At 54.0% G+C, this 22296-nt stretch overlaps 1 protein-coding gene across 1 annotated transcript; it reads right to left on the bottom strand.

Annotated features, from left to right (window-relative positions):
- Positions 1 to 18294: 18294 nt before the first annotated feature.
- Positions 18295 to 21940, bottom strand: NT5M (5',3'-nucleotidase, mitochondrial; the record flags this gene model as incomplete). Its single annotated transcript, XM_079543158.1, has 5 exons — positions 18295 to 18452; positions 18631 to 18745; positions 19002 to 19062; positions 19446 to 19546; positions 21677 to 21940. 5 exons carry the CDS (start codon positions 21938 to 21940, stop codon positions 18295 to 18297), a joined length of 699 nt encoding a protein of 232 aa, XP_079399284.1.
- Between the last annotated feature and the right edge of the window lie 356 nt (positions 21941 to 22296).

Consider the following 22296-nt stretch of genomic DNA (forward strand, 5'->3'; position numbering starts at 1 on the left):
GGCGGCCCACGGACCGCCGCCGCGGCGCTGAGCAGTGACGGAGCGGGGCGGAGCTCCGCCGCTCTGCACCGCCTCGGCAGCGGCCTGGGCTGGGCCTCCGCTGCGGCCTGCGCCTGGGCCTGAGCTTGGGCCTGAGCCTGGCCCGGGTCTGGGCCTGAGCCTGAGCCTGAGCCTGAGCCTGAGTTTAGGCCCTGCGCCTGGGCCGTGAGGCTGCTCCAGGACGTGGCCTGGGGCTGGGACTGAGGCATCAGGCCTGGGCCAAAGCAGGGAGTGGAGGCCTGCCCGGGGCCTGAGCCGGGCCTGAGCCCTGAGGCAGGTGTGGGGGCTGAGCTCGGGGTCACGCTTTGGGCCTGGGGCTAGGAGATGGGACTGCGCTGCTGCTGAGGCCTTCATCGGCTGGGCCCTGGTCCGTGCTCCCAGGGCAGTGCTCTGCACACCCTGCTGAGCACCCTGCACTGTGCCAATAGTGCGATAGGAACAAGGACGGCTCCCTGCCTGCACTGTGACCCACGGCATCCCTGACCTGCGTGCATCCCAACTTCTCCTGGCAATCCTCGTGCAAGGAATAGGAGAGGAGGGCCACGAAGATGCTCTGAGGGCTGGAGCACCTCTCCTATGAAGGCAGGCTGAGGGAGTTCAACCTGGAGAAGAGAAGGCTTGCTGGGCTTGGAACTAGAGAAATCTGGACGAACAGAGGCAGAAATCCAGTGCCAAGGCTGAGACCTCCATGAAGCTGCAAGGAGGGGGAGAGATGGGGTTCTTGAGTGCCTGGCTTATGAGTGAAAGAGGGGATGGAGAAACCCTGCCTGGAAGCTGGGAGATGAGCAGCGCTGCCCCTGTGCACCAGCAGGCTTCTAAGTGTGCTTCAGCAAACTGCTGTTGCTGCGTTTAAACTGCTCTGTCAATACACACGATTGTAGCACTAATAATGCCAGCCACAATCATGAGTTATCCTTCCTGGAACTGGATTACAGAGCATAGATAATTTCATTTTTCATTTGAAATAAGCTCCCAGGTTCGTCAGTTAGTTATAGCCCAGGGATGACGAGAAAGGTAATTTTCTTTTTTAAAACTATTTCTTTCGAAAAGCAAACTATTTGTGTACCAAATGAGAATGCTGGTAACCGGTTGTGCGTATGTATTATTGACTGCTCACTCTAAATATAGCAGATGCAACTGTTCACATTGTTCTACTGTCAAGAATAGTTCCCGGCTTGGTCACCAGTTCTGGAATGTGCAGGGGAACCCAGGGGAGCCCAGGACCTGCTGAGCAGATCCCTGTGGGAAGGCTGGTGGGATTTATGGCCCTTGACTGAGCCAAGCAGGAGGTACAGGATGCTAATGCCTCTGTGTGGGGCTCAGCAGAGAGGTTCATTTCTGCACGTTGTTTTATGGGCTGTTTCAAAAGCGAGACTTGATTCAGGCTCCTTGGGGGTCATTTTATTCTGTGCTATGCTGGTTTTAACTCTCCCCTTGACTTTATCAAGGAGTGTGGCTAATTGCTAGGCTGCTGGATGCCTGCCTCTGATGGGTGAGTCAGGCAGTCATTAGAGTAGGTGACAACATGCAGATGCCATTCAGCCAGAACTACAGCACTGTCAATCAGAATTTCTTTGTACCATGCAGTTCCCATTTCGGTTCACTTGTTCCCACAGCAATTGGAATGTACAGCTTTATCTCAGTGGCTTCAGCCCTGCCTCTGCCTCACACCTTCCCTTTCTCATGTGAATAGAACAGCTCCTTCAGGTGTCCCATCCCCATCCTTTGGGGCTGGTCAGGTCTCATGGCAAGTTCAGTGGAGAGTGACAATGTTTTGCAGTGAGGAAGTGGTGCCACTGGCTCCTCCATCAGTGAAGACACTGATGAATCGATGGGATGAGACTGCATGGTTGCTGTCTGAGTGTCTGCCTGTTGCCTGTACCATGACTGGTGTGTCTATAGCCTCAGTGAAGACTTCAGGGAAGGTAAAGACCCAGCTGACAGGTCTGGGAGGGAAGAGATCTTTTGGGCAAGCACATGGCTGCTGGTCTGAGACAAGGAGCACTGCCTTAATCTTCAGCTGCCCTTACAGAGCTCCAAGCTGTGAGGCCTTTATCCCTGTGAGATGGTGACCTGGCTTGCTTCTTTGTAGTACAGTTCCTAATGGGTAAACAGCATACTCAACACGATCTTTGCACTCCACAGGATCTCCATCTCAACTGGAAGGGCTGTGTCTGGATCTCCTTCTTTTCTCTCATGGAGCTGCAGATCTTCCTACTGTTCAGTCTGTTTTCACCCATTTACAGACCCTCAGTGGATAGGCTTGAGTGAGCAACCTTTAAAAACTCATAGTGATGCAGCTAAAGTATAAACAAAGGTGCTTGGCATTGTATGAACAGAACCATTTTTTCTCCTAGATTTGGTAATAAACCCAAAGTGCAAACGATTGTCCTGTTTTTCACTGATGTACTGGTATATAATTGTGGCTTTTTGTGGAGTTCCCTTGCTGGTCATCCCATTTCTGAAACATTCAGACGTCTCCAGACCATCTGACCTTCCTTGTCTTAAAGCCATCACATAAATTCTGTTTGCCCTAACATTTGGTGTATCCGTTATTCTAAAAAAACCAGCTGATCAAATCAGGCGTATCCAATACCTCTTATTGCCTGTTTCTTCACAATACCAATCTTCTTTTTTTTTTCCTTGTCTTTCTATACAAATTGCATCTCACATCTGCTTCCAAAGATAATTTTTTGGGGGGCTACCAGCAGTTATCTAATTGAGCACCACGTATCTCACCAATGTTTCCTTACAATGACCTGACATTTTTGTATGGATGGCCTGGCATGTCACCAGGCTCTGCTTCTCTCTGTCAGGCTATCTGGAGTTGCTTGTGCCATTGCCACCAGCTCTGTTATCATTTTTTATTGTATGGCTATCATCAGGTTGAACTTTATCTCTTTTTCCTGCCTCAGTACCTCATTGTCAGCCTGAATTTTCTATCTTAGGCTTGCTGAGCTGCTGTGGTGGGATAAGTCTGTATTGCTGAATGAAAAAGGTGTTGTTGGGACTGTGGCTGCCTGGTGTGGGCGATAGGAACAAGAAATAACAGCTCCTGCTGGCCTCTGGGCAGTCAGCCTGGGGCTGTGCTCAGCAGCACCGGAACATTGGCCCACTGTCCCAGGTGGTGGCTGTGTGCCTGCAACTGCTGAGATTCCTAGCCAGCATCCCCCTACATGTGACCACATGGAAGTTTGGCCTTGGGATCTGACCTGTCTTGAATTCTGGTGTCACTGAGGACCTGTCTCAGGGCTCTGGTGTCCCTGGTTCTCTGTGGTGTGCAGATAGGAATGGGGGATCTGTAAGCTGAGCATCACCCAAACACATCCGAAGAACTCCGGTGCTTCCCAGAGCTCACCTTGCTTTGTCAGGGTGACCAGCTGCAGGGGAAACTGTGTGCCCCATCCCAGAGCTGCCCAGGGGAGAAGGGCCATCGAGTGACATCAGGAGCTGCTGTCCTTGAGGAGAGCGGCCACCTCTCCCAGGAAGCTCAGCCTGCAGGGACGAGAGGTGGCACGGAATTGTTGACTGAGCTCACAGTGGCTCTGGGCTGGATGTCAAAGCTGTAGGGCATTGGCCTGGCCATGAAGGCCACTGCTTCGTTACAGTGAGCCTCGTGGGGGGAGAAGAGGGATGATTCAAGGGCACAGGGAGTGTCCAGCGATCTCATGATGTTCGCTGATGCCCCCCCTGCTGAGCAAACATGGGGGCCTGCCTGGGCCACGGTCCACCTCGGGGGAAGTTTCCAGGCCAGTGTGTGGGCAAAGGGAACACAGAGAACTGCTTGCACAAAGTCAGCTGTGCAGAAACACAGATCCAGGGAACATGCAGCCAGACTGGCCACGGCACCCAGCCTGGTCCTTCTCCTGGCACAGGAGGCTCTGAGGCTCATTGCTCCCACCCAGTGCAAAGGGGTGAAATTCACCCAGAGAGCTTGCAGTGTGGGTCTGGGGAATTAAACCCATTCCCAAGGAGTTCTGCTCTGCACTCCTGCAGCAGTGCTCTGCTACCACTGGGCAAAATCAGCTCTGGGTCCCTGCTGGCAGTGTGTTTGACTCTGCAGTGTCCTTGCCGCTATTTGCAAATAATGAGTGAGCCACCAAACACGTGCCATGGAACATGTGAGGCAGCGGCATTCAAAGCTCTTGATGTGCAGTCAGAGCCTCAAAGCGATGCTGCACGTGCCTGCAGCAGAGTCCAGCAGCCAACCAGGGCTAAGACTGCTGGCCTGAGCCTCCAGCTTCACATCCTGTGCTTTGGGAAGTTGTTGGAGTGGGACAGCACAAATGCGTGCATCCCTGTGTGCATCCTGTGTGCATCTTTGTGCACATCTCTGTGTGCATCCCTCTGTGCACCCCTCTGTTCACTTCCCTCTGTATATGCACATGCAGATCCCAGAGCACTGCTGGGCATGGCTCAGTTGCACTTCTTGCTTTGTGTAGAGGACAGATACCCAGATCCACCTGGCAGGGACTGGCTAACAGGGCTGCATTATGGACTCCATTGAAACCCCCGCTCCCTTTCTTGGTTAGTTTTTATTCTGCTAAAGTAGGTCAGGCTTTGTTGATGTGTTCGTCGGGTTGTCTTCAATCATGGCAAGGAAGAGCTGTGACACGAAGCTATTTGAGCAGATCAAGATGTGCCTCTTCAGTTACTACAAGCAGGGACCACCACGGCCATGGTGAGAGCAACATTCTGAGGAGGTTTCTTCCTCCTGCTGCCCAGGGCTAGCAGCCCCATCCCCACTGCTGGCCCCAGGGAGTATCACCCAGCTCTATTTGCCATGGCTTAATGTTTAGCAACAATAAACAATTCATATCAGGCTTTGCTGACCGGATAGCTGCATTTTCCTGGGAAGTTCACTGCTCTTGCAGGACAAACAAGCCCAGAATGTTGTGGCACACTTAGTGTGCATTAAGTTTTCAATGGAAAGTAATCAGCATTCCTCCAGCTGCCATTCATCTGCCCCAGCCATTCCCTGGGCATCAGCCAGGACCTGGTGCCCAGTCTCATCCTTGCCTGCCCTTATAGCTTTCTCTCCATCCTGGCTACACTCTGATTTATTTGGGAAGGGGTTGTTTACCTGCTTGAGGTTAGTTTGGATTTTTACTCCAGATTGCTGTCAGAAAGCAATGCTTACTTCATTCTAGCAGCATTGAAATGAGGTTTTTAAACAATGTCAAGGGGGAAAACATAACAGCTTTCCTTCTTCTAACTTGAGAAATTTGAGAAATTGTCCTTCATGTGGCATTTCTCAGCCAGCAGTCCAATTTCTCCCCACAGAGGAATGTGCCCTATGTGTGTTATGGGGTTTGATGCCCATTGGACACCCAGGGCTCCATCCAGCCCAATTCTACCTTGTGCATACTGCTGAGCCCTGCCCTGCTTGCCCCTCAATGGTGACTGGCAAGGAGGGAAGCAGGAGCATCATCTGGGGCAGCTCAGACCCTGACTGCGTTTTCTGTTTCATCATTAAAAAGAATGCAAACAAATACTAGAGATTGACATTCAGCTTCCAGGCAAACAGTTCTCTGTATTTTGCTCCTATTTTGCATGGGAATTACACGCAGAACTGCTGTTCCTGGCATTGCAGGAGTTTCTCCTGGTGCTGTCGCTTTGTTTGGGGCACTCCGAGCAGGACTGGATGCAGATCCCAGTTGCACAGGGATTGCAGCTGGGAGTTGCCATCCGCCAGCCCATTCCGGCATCTCTCAGCAACTGCACAGATAATTGCAGTCGCTGCAATAAGTCTAATTGTTCCTGCTGGATAATGAGCATTTTGCATCGTCATCTCCAGCTGCAGAGAGCATCATCCGAGATGGTATTTCAGGGTTGGAAATTGGCTCCTCTGGGCCAGGGAAGGATGAATCTGGCTGGCTTCAGCCATCCAGAAAAAGAAAACAAACAGCACCCACGGATTACAGCTCTGCCAGCATGGTCTGGGACGAGGCACGGGCTGGACAATGCTTCCTGCAGGAAGCCTGGGCACAAGGCTGTGCAAATGTGAGATTCCCAATGTGTTTGTAAAGCACAGCCGAATCCCTGTGGATGTCTCCAGAGTGCCCTACTCTCACCTCCACTCAGCATTGTCCCTGCAGGACACAGAGGGGATGTGTGGGCACATGCATGGGCATGCACACATGTACACACACACACATGTGCATGCACATGGAACTGCTCCCAGCCCAGCAACACGTGTGCTCCTATGCTGCTCCAGCACTGCCAAGTGTAAGGAGTACAAAACCAAAGCCTTTCCTGCTACATCATGTCTCTATTGCCACGCACAACCTCCTGGCAATGTGTTTGCAAAGGATGCTGCTAAAAATGCCTTGGAAAAGAGTGGCTCAGGGTTGGAGATAAGAGCTGGTTAGGCAAGGAGAGAGAGGAAAAAATGTGTCAGGCCAAGAAAGGGGAGAGATAAGCAGGGCATCGGGCTGGGAGCACTGAGCCACCCGTCTCCCCGGCGCCAGAGGGCTGCAAGGTGGCTGGATCCGGGCCGTGATACCCTGGGCTGGAGCCAGCCACGTGGCAGAGCTTGCTGCCCACAGGGCTGGAAAGGCTGGGGATGGTGGCACAAACCTTCTGGCTGCACAGTGCAGGGGGCAGCCATGGCTGTCCCAGGGATGGGAGGGATGAGGACAGGGGGATGGAGTGTGCTCCTGCAGCCCTGCACAGCTTGCAGACCGTTCACCAGCAGGGCTGCCGTCCCAGGTAATAGGATTTTGTATATGCCAAGGACATGCCCAAGAGGGGAAGATGCTCATTTCACACTATCGATCAGTTCTGTCAGTGGCTGTATTTAACGCCTCAGGGAATTGCAACACGCTGCCTCTCTGTCAGCTCGCTCCTGCTCCGAGCTTTCGAGGCTGGGATATATCTGGTACCAAAGCAGTCTCTGCTGCTGCTTGGAGATGGTTTCTGGGGGGCAGGAGGAAAGGCACTGCATCTCAGAGCTGCCGGGGCTGAATTGTGCACATCGCCTCCTATTTGCTGCTCTTGATGCTCTCTCAAAATGAAAAGCACGATTTAGTCAGAGGATGGGAAACACAGGGAGCTGGGTCAGGGCCGAGCTCCCACCCCTGCAAAGCCAGCCACCGGCATCAGTCACTGTCCCCATCCTTCGTTCTCTGTGCCACCTTCGCCCTGGCACCGGCAATGCTCCCTGTGCTCGTTCCACTGCCGCACCCATGCACACACCGAGGGCTGATCCCACGCACACACACGCTTCTCCCGTGCCAGATCCGTATTTGCAGCCGCTGTATATACAGTAGAATCCACCCACGGGGAGTCCAGGCTGTTCTCAGCTGAGAAGGACAGAACATCCTTGTGATTTGAAAGGTCAAAACGAATGTCAGTGCGCTGTCGGCTTGAGTCAGCAAGAATGCCAAAGCTGCTGTGGGGACATGGGGTGCTCACAGGGATGGTCGGGGGCTGTCAGGGACGATGGTCCATGGCAGAACCATCCTGCTCATTTACCCACTCAGCCCCGCTCTATTTCTGGTGGCTGTTTCAGGCTGAACCCGGCAGCAAAGATAGAGAGGGCACAGGCCCATCGAGCGGGTGTCGGAGATTGATTTCTGAGCGACAGAAGTGCTCATGTCCCTTCAGCTCCCATCCCTGTTCCAAACGATTTTCTCTGCCAATAATCCCCGCGGATCAGGCAGCAGTGCATGAGGACGAGGGGACATTTTGGAGCTGATTGCTGACAGCAGGGCCATGCGCTGCTCCTGCCATACAGACCTGATGTGTTTGTCCCTGCCTATCTCAGCAGGAGGGTGCAGCAGCCCCACACCAGCAGGACCAGCCTAACAGTGGCCTTGGCTATTAGCAGTGAGTCTCCTGTGCTGGCCACACCGCTCCAGGCAGCACCAAAAGGTGATTCTGCCATGGCTAGATCTAGCTGAGAGGTGCTGTAGGACTGAGAGATGCATTAGGAATCCCTGCAGGGCAGCAGGGCTGACTCTGGAAGCTGATGGCATCCTGCAGCCAGGCTTTGGAGATGCAGAGGATAAGTGTTGCGTTCACTCCGACCCAGAACACCACTCTGCAAAGGACACTCGTTGCCCTCCTGCCTCAAAGCCACTCAGAGCCACACATCTCCTCTGCTGCTGGTGTGACGACTTGGTGCTCTCCTGAAGCAATATCACACAGCATCTGCTCCCAGAAATGTCACCCTGCATTTGTCACCGAGCTGCAGAGCGTTGCATAGCCCTAGCAGGCGCACCAGGATGTTGCCACTTCCCACCGTGTCCCTGTGATCTGGCTGCATTCTGGGGGTTATCAAAGCATTCCCACATATGTCCTGTCCCTGCAGCACACCTGGGCAGTGCACGTTGGCTGGTAGCAGCAGTGGCAGCGCGTCAGTTCTCCCTTGCACCAAGCAGGAGAGCTGGCAGTGCCGTGGTGCCTGGCAAAGCCCTGGTGGCCCCGACCTCTCTGGCTCTGGGTACAGGACAGGAACACTCCGCACTGTTGTTTTCAGCTCAGAAGGAAGAACGGGACCTTCGGGCTGTTCCCGACATCGTGGCGTCCCGACTGCTGCCGGGGGGGTTGTGCTGCTCTCACTGTTTCGTCCTTCAGTGCTGCAGATGGGCTCTCCTCTCTCTTTCCCACCACTGGACAGCCTTTGGGGAAGCACCAGCGGCTCTAGATTAGTTCAGTGAGTTCAGCAGCCCTGCTGCTGGGTGGGAAGTGTGCCCACTGCCCTCGTTGACATGGGCACTGAGCTGGAACACAAGCATGCAAGGAATGCATTCCCACCTTGTCTCACCCCAAACCTGGCTCCTGCCCTTTGAGCAGCCCCTGATCTGCAGGGAGAGGAGAGCACAGAGCAGCTGTGATTTATGCCCATGTCATGGGGGAAAATGCAGTTGAGTCCTGAACATCAACTTGTCCCAGGCCCAGGGACCTGAGGGCCTTAAAGTCACAGGCCTTAGGGACAATGCAGGCCTGGACTATACAAATTTGGACGATGTCCCTGGGGAATCTGGCACAGAGCTGGCAAGGTTTGCTGCTGGGCACATGGGCCACGAGGTGGGCAGCAGGCAGGGACGAGGGCACTTTTTCCTCTATTTCTAGAAGAAAAAGCAAATCCCTCATAATCTGTGGGGACGGGACACCTCGCTGTCACCCCCTGGCAGCCCCCACGAAGCCCCAGGCAGCTCACTGCTTATCAGCCACCCACGGGCAGGAAAATAGCCGCCTGCTTTCCCTTCCCGTATGAGCGATTGTGGAGCGGGCACTGCTCAGAACTCACCCAAGCTGTGCCAGGGCCGTGTGCTCAGAAACCACCGGCCATACTGAGATCTGACCCCCAATTCCCAGCACCGGGCACAGCCCTGATAACAACCTGGAGTCACACAATGTGCCCGCGTGAGCCGAGTTCCCTCTGGCATGCCAAGAGGTATGCAGGTGCTGTTTAATCTGGTGGAGTGACAAATTCCTCCTGCCCCATTGCAGGCTTTCCACAGCTGTCTTGGCAGGGAAACACAGCTTTTCAAAGGAAATCCAGATACGCAGGTGATCTCAGCAGAAGAGGCTTTAGGAGCTGGCTGGGAAAATAAAGCCTGTTCTCAACCAGGTGTGCCGCGGCAGTGAAGCCGATGTCCAAAATGTCCCCACATCCTTCTGCAGGGGAAGCTCTGCTGGGGTGGGTGAGGACAGGTGCCCCTGGCTGCAGGCTGCTAAGAGCAGGGGATGGGAGTCATGAGCCAGGGGAGCCTGGGGCAGCCCATGCCCATTCCCTTTACTCTGTGACCATTCCTTTTACACCCTTTACTCCATAGCACAGCGACATGCACTGTAGTGGCAATAGTTTTAACCTTTGCGCTGCTCATTCCTTCCCTGTGTTCCCAATGAACTGCTTAGTCTCTCATCCCTTATTCCTTGTCACTTATCCCCTATGTCTTATGCCTTGTCCCTCCTCCTTTCCCCCTTCCGCTCCGTCCCTTGTCCCCTGTCTGTCATCCCTTGTTTCTTGTCCCTTATACGCCATCTCTTTTCCCTGTGCCTCGTGCTGGGACCTCATCTAGCTGAAAGCCAAGGCTTCAGGCTCTAACCCTGCAGCTCAGTGCCTCACCAAGGTGCCACATGCCCAGCTCTTGTTTGTGTCTCTGGGTCACATCTTCACCAGCCTCAAAACAAGGCCTTAGTTTTTGCTGCCAGGCAGCTGACCCCTGGCCGTCCCGGGAGATGGGTCCCTGAAGGCTGGCAGGGATTTACAGCCACTGTGATTTATGCTGGAGGACAGAGCCAGCACTGCAGCGGCTCAACAGCGTGGCTGTCCCAACATGACCCTATTCTGTAAGAGGGACAGAGTCCTGTGGACAGACAGACATCCCCTGAGGACAGACAGATGTCCTCTGCAGACAGCAGTGGCATTCACAGGGTGGACTACAAGCTGCAAATGTTGTCACCCTTCCTCCTCCAGGCAAAGAACAGGCACAATGTTTTAAAGCACAAGTATTTGCCTCTAGTTTGGTGAGCTGGGAGGAAACTGCTCTTCTCCAACCCAAGAGGGACATGGTGGGAGCTGTATGGTCAGTGTGTGACACAAAAGCAATGCCAGGCAATGGTACTGTGCTAAGAGAAAGCACTTGAGCACTTAGGGCAAGCAGAGGGGCTGTAAACAAGCTACCAGAGCCTGGAACACAGAAATCCCTGAAAGCAATGTAGGAGGGAAATGAAAGTCCAAAAGCCACTTGCACTCCATCACATCATGCCAGAGCTGGGCCGCCACTCACTTCCTCCCTTCCTGCATACTGGGGCTCAGACCAAGCAGCCACCCCTGCTGCAGGAGGATTGCGGTGCAGACGGCTGAAGAGCTGTGCCATGTCTTCAGCAGGGTGTTGAAATCCAGCCCTGGAGCCCCCGGGCTGCTCCTCCTCCCTGTCCTCCTGGGTGAGAGGTCTGCCTTGCTTGGCTCTGTTTACAACACTGTGGATTTTCCCCTCCAGCCGTTTCTGTATTCTCACTGCAAAGTGATGCAGAACCACCTTGGCAAAACAAGTGAAAGCTCAGCACCAGTTCCAACCAGCAAGGAGCTAGGAGCTCCCGTGGCAGGAGGGGGCATGTGGGGTCACCCTGTAAGAGCTCTGCGGGGGAGCAGACATCCAGGATGGGGCTGTCACCTCCCAAACCTGCCTCCAGCATCACCAGCATCCCTGTGGGACAGCCTGGGACAGGGCTGGCCCCCAGCACAATGAGTCTTTGGTGATGAAACCTCTGTGGTGGGACACACGAGCAGCCTGCACTGAGGACACGCTCTTCTTAATAGCATTTCACCATCCAGAGAGTTACTGCAGGAGGACAACACTGGTTCTGCTGTGAATTATCCCTGCCTGTCCCCAGAGCTGGGTGGTGGAACCCCCATCTCCTTCTGCCCCAAATGTGGGGAAGGTGCACCAAGCCTTGCAGCACATATGGGGGTTGGGTGAGCCCATCAGCCTGCCCATCACCCTTGGATAATATTCTCTGAGCCCAGTGCTCATTTTTACCCCAATTACACCCAAAGGCAGAAGTCAAAAGGCTATTTCTATGCACTCCAGAAGTGCTGATGGAGAGGAAATTTTCCTGCAGAGCAAAATGCTGTGGTGTGAGCCCAGCCCTGCTCCAAGATATCAGAGCTCAGCGCCAAGGCGAAACTTCATGGGAAATCAGCCTGCCCTGGGCTGCCTGCTTATGGCACCGCTTGCTTTGTTTTGTTCCCAGCTCGAGATACCGGTCGGACAAAAAATGCTTTGTAAGGATGGAATTAAAAAGGATGATGCAAAGCCCACAGGGTGCCTGGGAGAGGAAACGTGAGCGGCCAGCAGTCGGCAGCCACGGGGTGCAGCGTGTTTGGAGAACACAGGGTTCCATTGCCCATGCATGTGACTCTGTATATAACCACCAGTTACACACTAGATTTAATCTTGGGTCAACAGTCACAGATCATTTGAACCACGCACAAATTGTTCGTTGCACACTTGCTGGGTTTTGGGGTTTGGTTTTTTTTTGCTACTTTTTGTTTGGCCCAAACAATCTCAGCAAAACCAATGAGCCCTGGCTTGTGGTGCCCAAGGGTCAGGGCTACTTGTGTGCCCCTGATGCCTTCCCAGTGCTGTGCATTTGCTATAGAGAGGGAAAATGGAGGATACAAGGCAAAACCTTCAGTCTGGAGCTCAGCAGAGGTTATCAGCCCTGCTGTTCTGCTGCTTTGTGGGTGACTATGCAGAGGGTGCCCTCAGCACTCTGCAGTAGCACAGTGCAGGTGCTGCTTTCCTGCACATTCAGCCCCAGCTCATCACCCACTTTGGCGCCTGGTTTTCTCTCTGGTGGCTCCTTTCCACCTTGAGCCTCAAGCTGGCACTGGAAACCCATCTGGTATCAAAGAGCAGCAGGGATGTTGGTAACAGTGCTGCCTTGTTGGGTTAATTGAGCAGAGGGATCCACCAGCTCATTCATAGCTGGGCATTGCAATGGCCCCCACCTCTGCACAGAGCAGCCCGCTCCCCAGCAACTCCACCCTCCCACCAGCACCAACAGCCCAGCTTCAACACACAGGCACTGATTCCTCTTTCCCAGCACTGATACATCTGCACAGGATATGGGAAAACCCCTCTGGGACAAGGAAGAGAAAGCGCTGCCACAGGAACAAATAGTAATAATATTGCTGATAGCACTTAGCACTTTTCCAGAGCTTCACAAACATTAATTTGTGCTGGTACACAGTTCAATGTATGGTTCCCATTTTATCCACTAGGAAGAGAAGTGGCCATTTTAATTTAACCTAACTCCTCTTTAATTTAATGCTGGGGCACTTGCAAGAAAATCTGGAGCCTATTTCAGAACTCCTGCACAGGAGAGTCATGCTCCAAAGGGTGGCACATGGAACAGCAGCACCAGCAGTGCCTTTCCAAGTTATCCCCATCCCAGCACAACATTTGGTGCCCTGAATGGTGCAAACAGTCCAGGCTTCACCACGGCCTTTCAAGCTCTCCCTGCAGCAGCAGCAGCTCGCTGTGCCTTCGCTTTCTTTCCCTTTGCTTTAGTGCCTTCCTGCGTCCTGTCTCCACACCGGGTTGCCTCCTTAAGTGTCTGACTTTAATTTCTCTCCACCAAGAGCCGGGCCTAAGCAATTACATAATAATGAGCTATTCATCCAGAGGGAGGGCACGGATCTAGGTTAATTGGGCTGACAATTGAACTCAAGCCTTTCCGGTTTTGCCCAGTTTTCCTGAATTTTTTTTTTTCCTCTTCTTCTGCACAATCTCTGCAAAGCTCTCAGCCTCGTTAATTAATAAGGTAACTTCCCCCCGAGGGCTGTTTTGTTCTCCCCTCCCTCCTGCCAATGCTTGGGTAGAAGAAGAAGCAAGAATTAGCTAGCTGGTAACGAAGCAGCCGGCACTGGGCAGGATGGAGCTGGTTTGCTCTGATGGCTGTGCAGGCTGCGTGGGGCTGCTGCTGCTCTCCTGGGTTTTGGGGAAACAACGCTGCATGTGCAACACGGGTGCTGTGCCAACACAGGTTGGATGTGGTGGGTGGATGCGGAAAGCAGCTGGGCTGGGTGGGGGCTGGGTCATGGTGGGGGCTGTGAGGATGGGGGGAGAGATGCGAAAGCACTCATGGCTCCTTGTGAACAGACAAACCTAAATACCTGTGTGCTTCTGAAGCCCTCTGAGCCACCAGGAACACAGGGCGGATGAGCAGGGCTGCAGCCCAGCACGCTGTGACAGCGGTGACACTCAGGTGGTCCCCAGCATTGTCCCACCAAACTGGGATGCTGCGGGGAGGGATGGAGGGAATGGACCAAACTGTCCTGCACACACCAGCTGCCACCACCATGGGAGCAGGTCCTGCTGCTGCCCTGGCAGCCACATGTTTTCTGTGTTTTACTCTGCAGCATCACATGCGTGCAGTTTGTCGGCTCCATCCTGGTTGGTACCCACGCATGTGCCAGATAGAAACACATCCATTTCCCCATCGTTTTCCTGTGTTGGGGACTTATGGAGCTGAATGGGGCCAAACCATTCCGCTGGCCATGCTCCTGCTCCACGACCCCAAGCCCCAGAGAAGAGCCACTTATGGATGCTGCGGCAGGTTATGGGTTGGCAGCGTGGCGGCCTCGTGCCGAGGAAACAGCCGTGAGCTCCAGCCCTGGGGAGGGGTGGAGGCCCTATACAGCGTGTTCCTTCAGAGTGTTTGTCAGCACAGGCACAGACAAACATTTCGTGGGGCCTTTGCCAGGAGGACAGGGTTAACGTGCACAGAGCCCCGAAGGACGCAGGAAGCGCTGCAGCCATCGCTGAGAGCTCCCAGCCTCCACGCACTGCCAGGGCATGGGGAGCCTTGCACCTCCGGGGACTGCGTTACTCAAGGCCTTGTGTACAAACAGGAGCAAAAAGCATTAATCCTAGCAGGAGGGAACATGTGTCCTGGTGCTGAGGGGTGAGAGGAAACCATCAGGACACTCTCTGGTGTCCCACACCCTCACCACCACCGGCCTGTCCCCCAAAAGGGGCTTTACTTTGAGATGAATGGGGGGGAGAAGTGAATTAAGGGATGTTTGCGGGATGAAAAATCCCACATTGGGATCATGGGGAGAACCGGGGGGCCAGGGGGAAGCAGGGCAGAGCCAAGCCAGAGGCACGGAGCAGGAGGAAGAGGATGGTGAGGGATGCTCTGTGCTGCCAGGGGCCCACAGCCCACATATTTTCCAGCAACACTTTCCATGTGAACCCTATAGACCCCCTAGTTCTTCAGATCCATGAGTTTTTCATGAATTTGCCCTCTGATTCTCTCCTCCATTTCACTGAGGGGCAGTGGTTTTGGATCTAGGGATGGGATGCAGGGATAGGATGCGAGGGTGGTGTACAGGGCTGGGATGCAGGAATGAGACGAGCAGGGTGCTGTGCAAAGGAACCAGATCTCGCTCTGAGGCTGGGCTGGCAGCCGCACGCTCCCACACACGATCACACAGTCCCCTCTAGTGGATATTTCTCTTGCATCCCCACTGCCATCCTGCCCATAGCGTACAGGGCAGCACCGCACTGCAGGCCCTGGCCCTGAGCACCAATGCCAGGCACGAACCGCTCAGCTCTGCACACCAAAGTGGGGCACAGCAGCCAAAGCTCCGTCCGGCCGCCGTCGAGGGCTGAGCCATCCCCTGCTCTGCTCACTCCCTGCCTGCGTACTTGGGTGACTCAGCCCTCCATTCCTTCCCTGCTGTTGGCCCCCACCACCCGCAGGCTTTGCGTCAGGGCTGCCCCCTGTGCGGCATCACTGGGCTCGACCCCAACCCCGCAGCCCCGCTCCCCCGCTTCAAGGTATTTGGGCTTTGGCCAACGTGAGAGCAAGTTGATGAATAACTCAGCGGGAGCATCGCTTGCTCTGATCTCATCAGGTCCTGCTGTGCTGAAATGGGTTGGAATGGGGGCGGTGACTTTATGAGGGGTGCCTGCACCCAGGTAATGGGATTGGCCTCGCTGCCTGTAGCTTTTGAGCAATGTCAAAATCAGCCCTTAGTGCTGACATGAAAGAGGTGCTTTCCTTGCTTCCAGCATCCTTTGTGTGGGCTGAGGGCTGATATCAGGGTCCAGTGCTCACAGTGGGGCTTTGCAGGCTGCCCCACAAATCAGGAGCTGTTGTCCAAACTCCAGCAAGATTTTTGGCCCCATAGTGGCTTTTGGGGGACGCACACCTGGTCCAGGCTGCACTGCCCAAACTCACCAGGAGCAAATAGATGCCCCTGGGTGTCCCAATCCCATCATGGGTTCTCCCCAGGCCCCCACAGCAGCCGCATGCCCCCAGAGCCCCCAGAGAGAGGCTGAGGCTGTGGCACAGAGAGGTTTATTGTGCGTCTCCTTCGCGGTGCGGCAATGGGAACATGCATCTCTTCGTAGCCACTTTCATGCTCAACAGAGAGGAAAAGCCCCAAATCTAAGCTCTTTGGTTAACCCTGCGAGTGCCAGGGACACACAGGGAATGCACGTCCCAGTCCTGGTGCAAATGCTCCATTCTTCCCCCAGTATCGGGGGGAGAGGGTCCGACCCGTGCTACCCCTTGGGCTCAGAAATGCACATCTCAGGTATGAGCTGTACCACATTTTTCCTTGCCATTGCATCTAGGCAGGATTCAAGCTGTGGCAGGATTGGACTCACCAGTGAACCACAAACGTAATCTCTCAGTGCTTCCAACCATCTAACCCAGTGGTCTGAACTGGAAGAGAAAAATCAAACTGTCCTTAAAGCTGCACAGGGCAGTGAAAATATAGGGAAAAAAACAATTCCCAGCACCAATGTTTGCTTCCTCTGTGCCTGGAGGGGAGCCCACGATGAGGCACGTGCTACCTGGAGAATGCTCCCATCCTTATACCAAAGAACCACAGGTGGGAAACTGCAAAACCCAAACTCTGCTTTTTGGGAAGCCAGATGCCAGCAAAACTTGATGTCTATTGCAGTGCTCCTCAGCAGCCTCTGTTTTATAGATGGGTGTTTGAAAATAAAAGCTCTGCATAGCCCATGTGAGCACTGAAAGGAGCACACTGTGATGGAGAACTGCATCACAGCCCTGAACAAGGTGGATGCAGTAGGACAGCAATCCACATGGGATTTCTGTGTGTGCAGGTGGAGCCTGACACAGGAGACACTCCAGCTCTGCCTTCATTTGCTGTGAACCCCTGTGGCCTCTCCAGCATCACACATCCCACCAAGGGGATGCTGGGTCCGGAAAGCTATGTCCCTGGGATCTGTCCAATGGCTGGATTTGGGCAACCACAGTAATGTGCCAGCTTATTTCAGCTCAAGGATGGGCTGGGAGAGCACTCCAGAGAGCTTGGGCAGCTCATGGTTATCAGTGGGCAAAAAATCAACTCGCAGCCTATACAATGCTGTGCATGATGCTTAGCAGAGCTGCACCTCAGGTGGCGGCACAGCCCAAACCATGCCTGAAGCACACAGTGGTTTGAATGGGAAAAGCTCAAATAAAATCATTGTGGGTATCACTCACAAACCATGCAGACTTGACACAATGGCCCCATCCCAACAGACAGGGCTGCTTTTGGAAAGACCCGAGGCAATTCGGGTTTCACTCCTGGTCCTACAGCAGCTTGGGAAGGCACAGATTTGAAGCATCGACTTCAAGAGCCCCTCCAGGTCCCACACACGGTGGGACAGACTGCTGCTGCTGAAATTTGTTGTTTGTTGGCTATGTGGCTCTGGGCTCAGATTGCTTTGTGCTGATGGGGATGAGAGAGGAGAGGAAAGATAAAGGTGCAAGGCAAGCAGCACACAGGATGACCAACCATGGCCATACATCTCAGCCAAGAACTTCACCCCTGTGGTCAGCAAGTCCTTGGGCAGGACAGAGGGAACAGTGGTGGGATCTCAAATGGTGTGGGCAGACCCTGCAGCATGCAGTGACAGCTGCACAACCAGAGAGATCTGCATCATGACATCTCTTCCCACAGAGCCAGGAGAAGCAGCAGCAGCCATGTGCAAGGTTGCTGTTGTTTGGGGGATGGGGCAGGCTCAGGGAGCTAGGAGGTGCCACATCCCAAGCAGGCAGCAGCATGATGGCCTCACCCTGCTCCCTGCCCAGCCCCATGGTGCTCTGCCACCTTCTCTGCGATGCTATACCTTCTCCACCACCTCATGTTTTATGTTTTCCCATGCAGCTCTGCACCAATGGCTTTAGGATGCTTGGTGCATTGACTGTCCCACTGCCCAAGCCCAGCAGTTGGTACCACCCAGGGCTGATCCATTTCTGGATGGATGCACACCCAGAGCTCTCCTGTCAGGCTCATTCTGGACATGATGAGGAGAGCGATGGGGCACGGAGCATGTAGCCATCACATGCACAGCCCCTGGCTTTGAAATCCATGGATCACCACCAGCGAAGGCTCGCTGAGTTTCTTACAGCTCCTGGCTAATGAAATGTCTGCTCCTTCTTTCCTGAATCAGCACCAGAGTTTCTCGCAGCTGCAGCAGCTCCTCAGTGATGGGATGGATGCAGATCATTCATGGCAGCAGGAGGACAAATCCATCATGGCATGACTCCACCACGGAGGGACAGAGGGATGGCTGCACTGTGCCAGAGGGGGAAGATGACACTGGGGGTCCAACATGGCACAGAGGGCAGCCAAGCTGAAGTCCAAGCTCCCCTTCCTTTCCCACCCCATACGTGTCTGACCATCTGTCTGTCTACCTGCCCATGGTGTCTGCCTCCATGAGGAGATGAGCAGGCAGCTGGGATGGAGGCCAGGATAGAGGCAAGGGTTTAGGCCACGTGGCCCAGTGGCAGCCGTTTGCTGTCCAGAATGGCTCTCCAGTCATCAGACCAGGACTGCAACCGGCGCCTGGGCGGCTCCAGCTGCAGATGCTTGTTGTGGCAGGCAGTGAAGAGTACGTGCTCCCAGCTGGGGTTCACCTCGGCCCCTGCAAAGCAAGGAGAGGTCAGATTGATGAGTTCTCCCACTGTGAGGCACTCCTTGCACATTGCAGCCTGCAGACACATCCCCCTAACAAGAGCATCATCAGCAGGGCAGGAACAAGCACCCATCACCTCTGATTCCACCCATACATGCTCAGTCCTGCTGCCCCATAGCGCCCTTACCAGTTATATCAGGTCTGTCATCGATGAGCAGGTCAGCAGAAACCACTGTCTTATCCCGTGTCAGAACGATCTGCTCCAGAAACTCGGGGCCAAAGTGCTTCTCCACCCAGGCATACTGCAAGGCAAAGGGAGCGGTGAGCACGGGCAGCCCTGGCACCTCCACAGATGTTCAGCAGTGGGAAGGATGCTGCTGGAGAACAAGCTTTTTTACATGTAGGCAGGTTCTGGCATCATATGTAATGTTAAGGCCAAGTGCATGCATTTGGCAGAGCACAGAAAGCACTACAAAGGTGCTTGGGAATAATTCTGATGGAGCAGGAAATGTCACGGCTGGGTCACAGCTGGGGGAGCCAAATTTCAGCCCTGCTCACCTTCTCATAAGGGCAATAACGGTACTTCTTGATAGGGCTTGTGCAGATGAACACGTCAGTGCTGCCAAGAGAGAAAGAGGGACAGTGTCACTAGGCGGCCAAAGCCTGCCCCCCCGAGCTCTCCCTGCACGTCCAGCCTGGCATCAAAGCAGCCCCCACACACAGACCAGGGGGATTTAAGCTGTCAACCCATAAGATCCCACTCTCAGGATGTGCACCCTCACTCACAAGGATATTCTCCTTCTTGTTTCCCTTGCTGGGAGCAGAGAGCTGAAGAGAAAGGGATGCACGTGGCTGATTTGCAGCAAGCCTTCTGCTTCTTCCTCCCATGCCCAGCACTCCCAACACTGACACTGCACTGAGCACTGCTGCCAGGAGGCAGATCAGCCTGCAAAGCCAGTGCTCCCCCACCAACCCCAAATACCACGGAAGGTTCCTACTCACTCTGCCAAATTTGACATTTGCTTCACAGCTTCCACAGCGCCAGGGAGTGGGTCCAGCTCAATGAAGAAGTTCTTGGATTCCCAGATGCTGATAGCTTTCTCCTGTGAGAAGGAAGAGAGCTGTTACTGCACAGGACTTCTTGGTGCTCCTTCCTCTGCATGAGCACATTTTCCACGGATGGAAGCAGTGAGAAAGATCATAGTTATAGAATGGTTTGAGTTGAAAAAGACCCTTAACAGTCATCCAGCCCAAATCCCCTGCAGTTAACAGGGACATCTACAGCTGGATGGGGTAGAGTTGGCTCTGGTCCCCTCTTGGTGACCTGCATCTGCCCTGTACAGTTTAGGTTGGAGGTTTAGTTTTGCCTGTGCAGCCCGACATGTGGGGAGAAAGCTGCTTCAAAGCACAGAATATTCAGCACCAAACTGAACTTCAGGTCTGTGTCTGGAGGAGTAGTGCCATGTGGATCCATCTGAAGTGGGCAGGTTCCTGTGCTGCAGTGTGATGCAGTTCAAGTCAAGATGCTCTCTGCCCTATTTATCTCCATTAGATCACTTAAAATATCAGCCAGGCTGTTCTCATAGGAGACAGTGTATTCTAGGAAGAAGTATATGCCAGAATGAATGCCATATAGTCTTCCTCAGAGATGCCCAGGCAAACAGAACAACACCAGGCAATGGTTTTTGAAAGACATAACATCCAGATCTGCGGCCATGTTGTACTGGTCTGGTCCAAAGGGAGAGCGGGGCAAAGAGACACCACAAGGAATGAAGCCTTGGGAAAAGCAGAGCCTGCTGCACAGCTCTGAGGAACAGCATCCAGAGTTCCCTCAAATAGGAAGCAGCCTGGCAGCTGCCAAGAAAAGCAATTATTTTGCAGACATGGGGGCCTTGTGGAGGAGAGCCTGGGAACAGCATGAGCGCATGCACAGGAAGCAGCCATGTCCCAGAGTTAAAATGCAGCTGAGCAGCTGGGAGAAGACGTGAGCCCTGCCCTGAAGGATTGGTCTTGACTCTGAGCACCTCTGCTGCTATATTTGGGGAGAGGAAATAGGGAGAAAAGGAACTTAAATTCCTGAACTAAAACCAACAGCCTAGCAGCTCGCCAATGGTCCAGGCAGACATTCAGACTCCAGTTGCTCTGCCTCACATTGGTGGGCAATGTTTTTTTTCTAGGGAACTGAATGTAGCTGCACAAGAGACATCTGAGAGATGTGGCCTGATGCAGCAAAGCACTTCAAACTGCACTGAAGTGTTTTCTTACAGCAATGACTTCCACAGCTATTCTGCTTCCACTTATGTCAAAAAGCATTTTGCAATCAAGCTTGATGGGGGAAGAACTGAGCCCACGTTGATGAAAAAACCCACTCAGCTCTTACAGCCAGAGTAGCTCCCTGCAGCATGGCAGTGCAGAAGAAGTTCCCCAACCTCGAGATCCCACCTTGCACCAAGCAGGATGAGCCCTTCTGAAAACTTCCACCCCAATTTTCTGCTGCTTCTCTGTCCCCATGAACAATTTCACCCAGAACTCCCCACCCTTCCATGCTCTATGCGCTATATGCTGCTCTTCTCCATTTGTTTGGGCTCTTTTCATCCTGTTTCCCAGTCTCCTCTGATGGTGCTCACCAATGAAGGGGGGCTGGAACATGCCATGCTCCTGCAGCCACAGAGCAGCTCCTGCTCTTCTTACCCCTGATCTGGGAGCAAGACGGAAGCAGAGCTGCCCCAGGGCTGGTCTCTAGGAGATCTGCTATTTCAGCCCAAGATATGGAGGTTTTACACGACTGTGCAGACATGACCTTATCTCATTTAATGCATTCAAACAAGTTGAGATTCAGAAAACTAAAAAGTGTCATCATGCAGTACGTCTGTCTCATCTTTATCATCCACATTACTGCATGGATGATGCCTTATTTCCCTCCCACCCACCCCAACTACAGAGCACACATCAACCCTTCAGCACTTCAAGCTGCTTAGGACTTTGCCAATGGGAGAGCCTGAGCCCCATGCACGCCCCCCTTCTCGCAGGCACCATACCACTGTAGTCCTTGTATCCATCTCCATCCACACACGCAGGGAAAGGAGATGTGCATTAAAAGTGCTGGATTTCAGGGACACAAAGCACTGCTGCATGCAGACATGTCCCTAAGTTTGGGTGTTACTCATCACCCTCCCTGCATCCACGAGCAAACCGCAGCCCTGCACGGGTCACAGGGGGACGCACAGACTCACGCTCAGCTCAGCTGCCAGGCGCCCGTATTGCTCCGACACCCAGAAGCCCCTCCGGTCCTCCAGGGCAATGTAGGGCTTGTCGGGATACCTGGCCCTGAACTTCTTGAGGAATCCTCCTTCGAAGTCGGCCAGGACCCCATCCATGTCCACCAGCACGCGCAGCGCCCTGCGGGACCCCGCTGTGGGGCCGGATCCCCTGCCCAGCCCTGCCAAGGGACCGCAGTGCCAGGGCCGCAGGTGCAAAATGCTGCTCAGCAAAATCATGGCAGAGAGGGGCTGGGGGCGTCCTTTTTTTGAGGAGAAGGAGAAGAGGAGGAGGTTATTTCAAGCACGCACTCTGCAAGCAGACAGCTCTTGCAAGCAAGTCCCCTTGCAGCTGCAGTAGGGAAAAGCACGGGGGTTGCAATCCGGCGCAAAGGGGCTGAGGAGAGGAAGCAAAAGGGGTGCAGAAGGGATGTGGGGATGCAAAGGGGGTGAGGAGGGGATGCGGGAAGGAGGCAATGGGGTGCAGAGGCTCTTCCTCGCCCCAGCTCCTCCCCACCCATCCCTCCCATGCAGCAAGCACCGAGCGGAGCGCTGCGGGCCCGGGAAGCCGCGGGCCGGGGCACTGCGGAGCGCTC

Source organism: Tetrao urogallus, assembly GCF_951394365.1.
Source record: "Tetrao urogallus genome assembly, chromosome: 15".
Lineage (NCBI taxonomy): Eukaryota > Metazoa > Chordata > Aves > Galliformes > Phasianidae > Tetrao > Tetrao urogallus.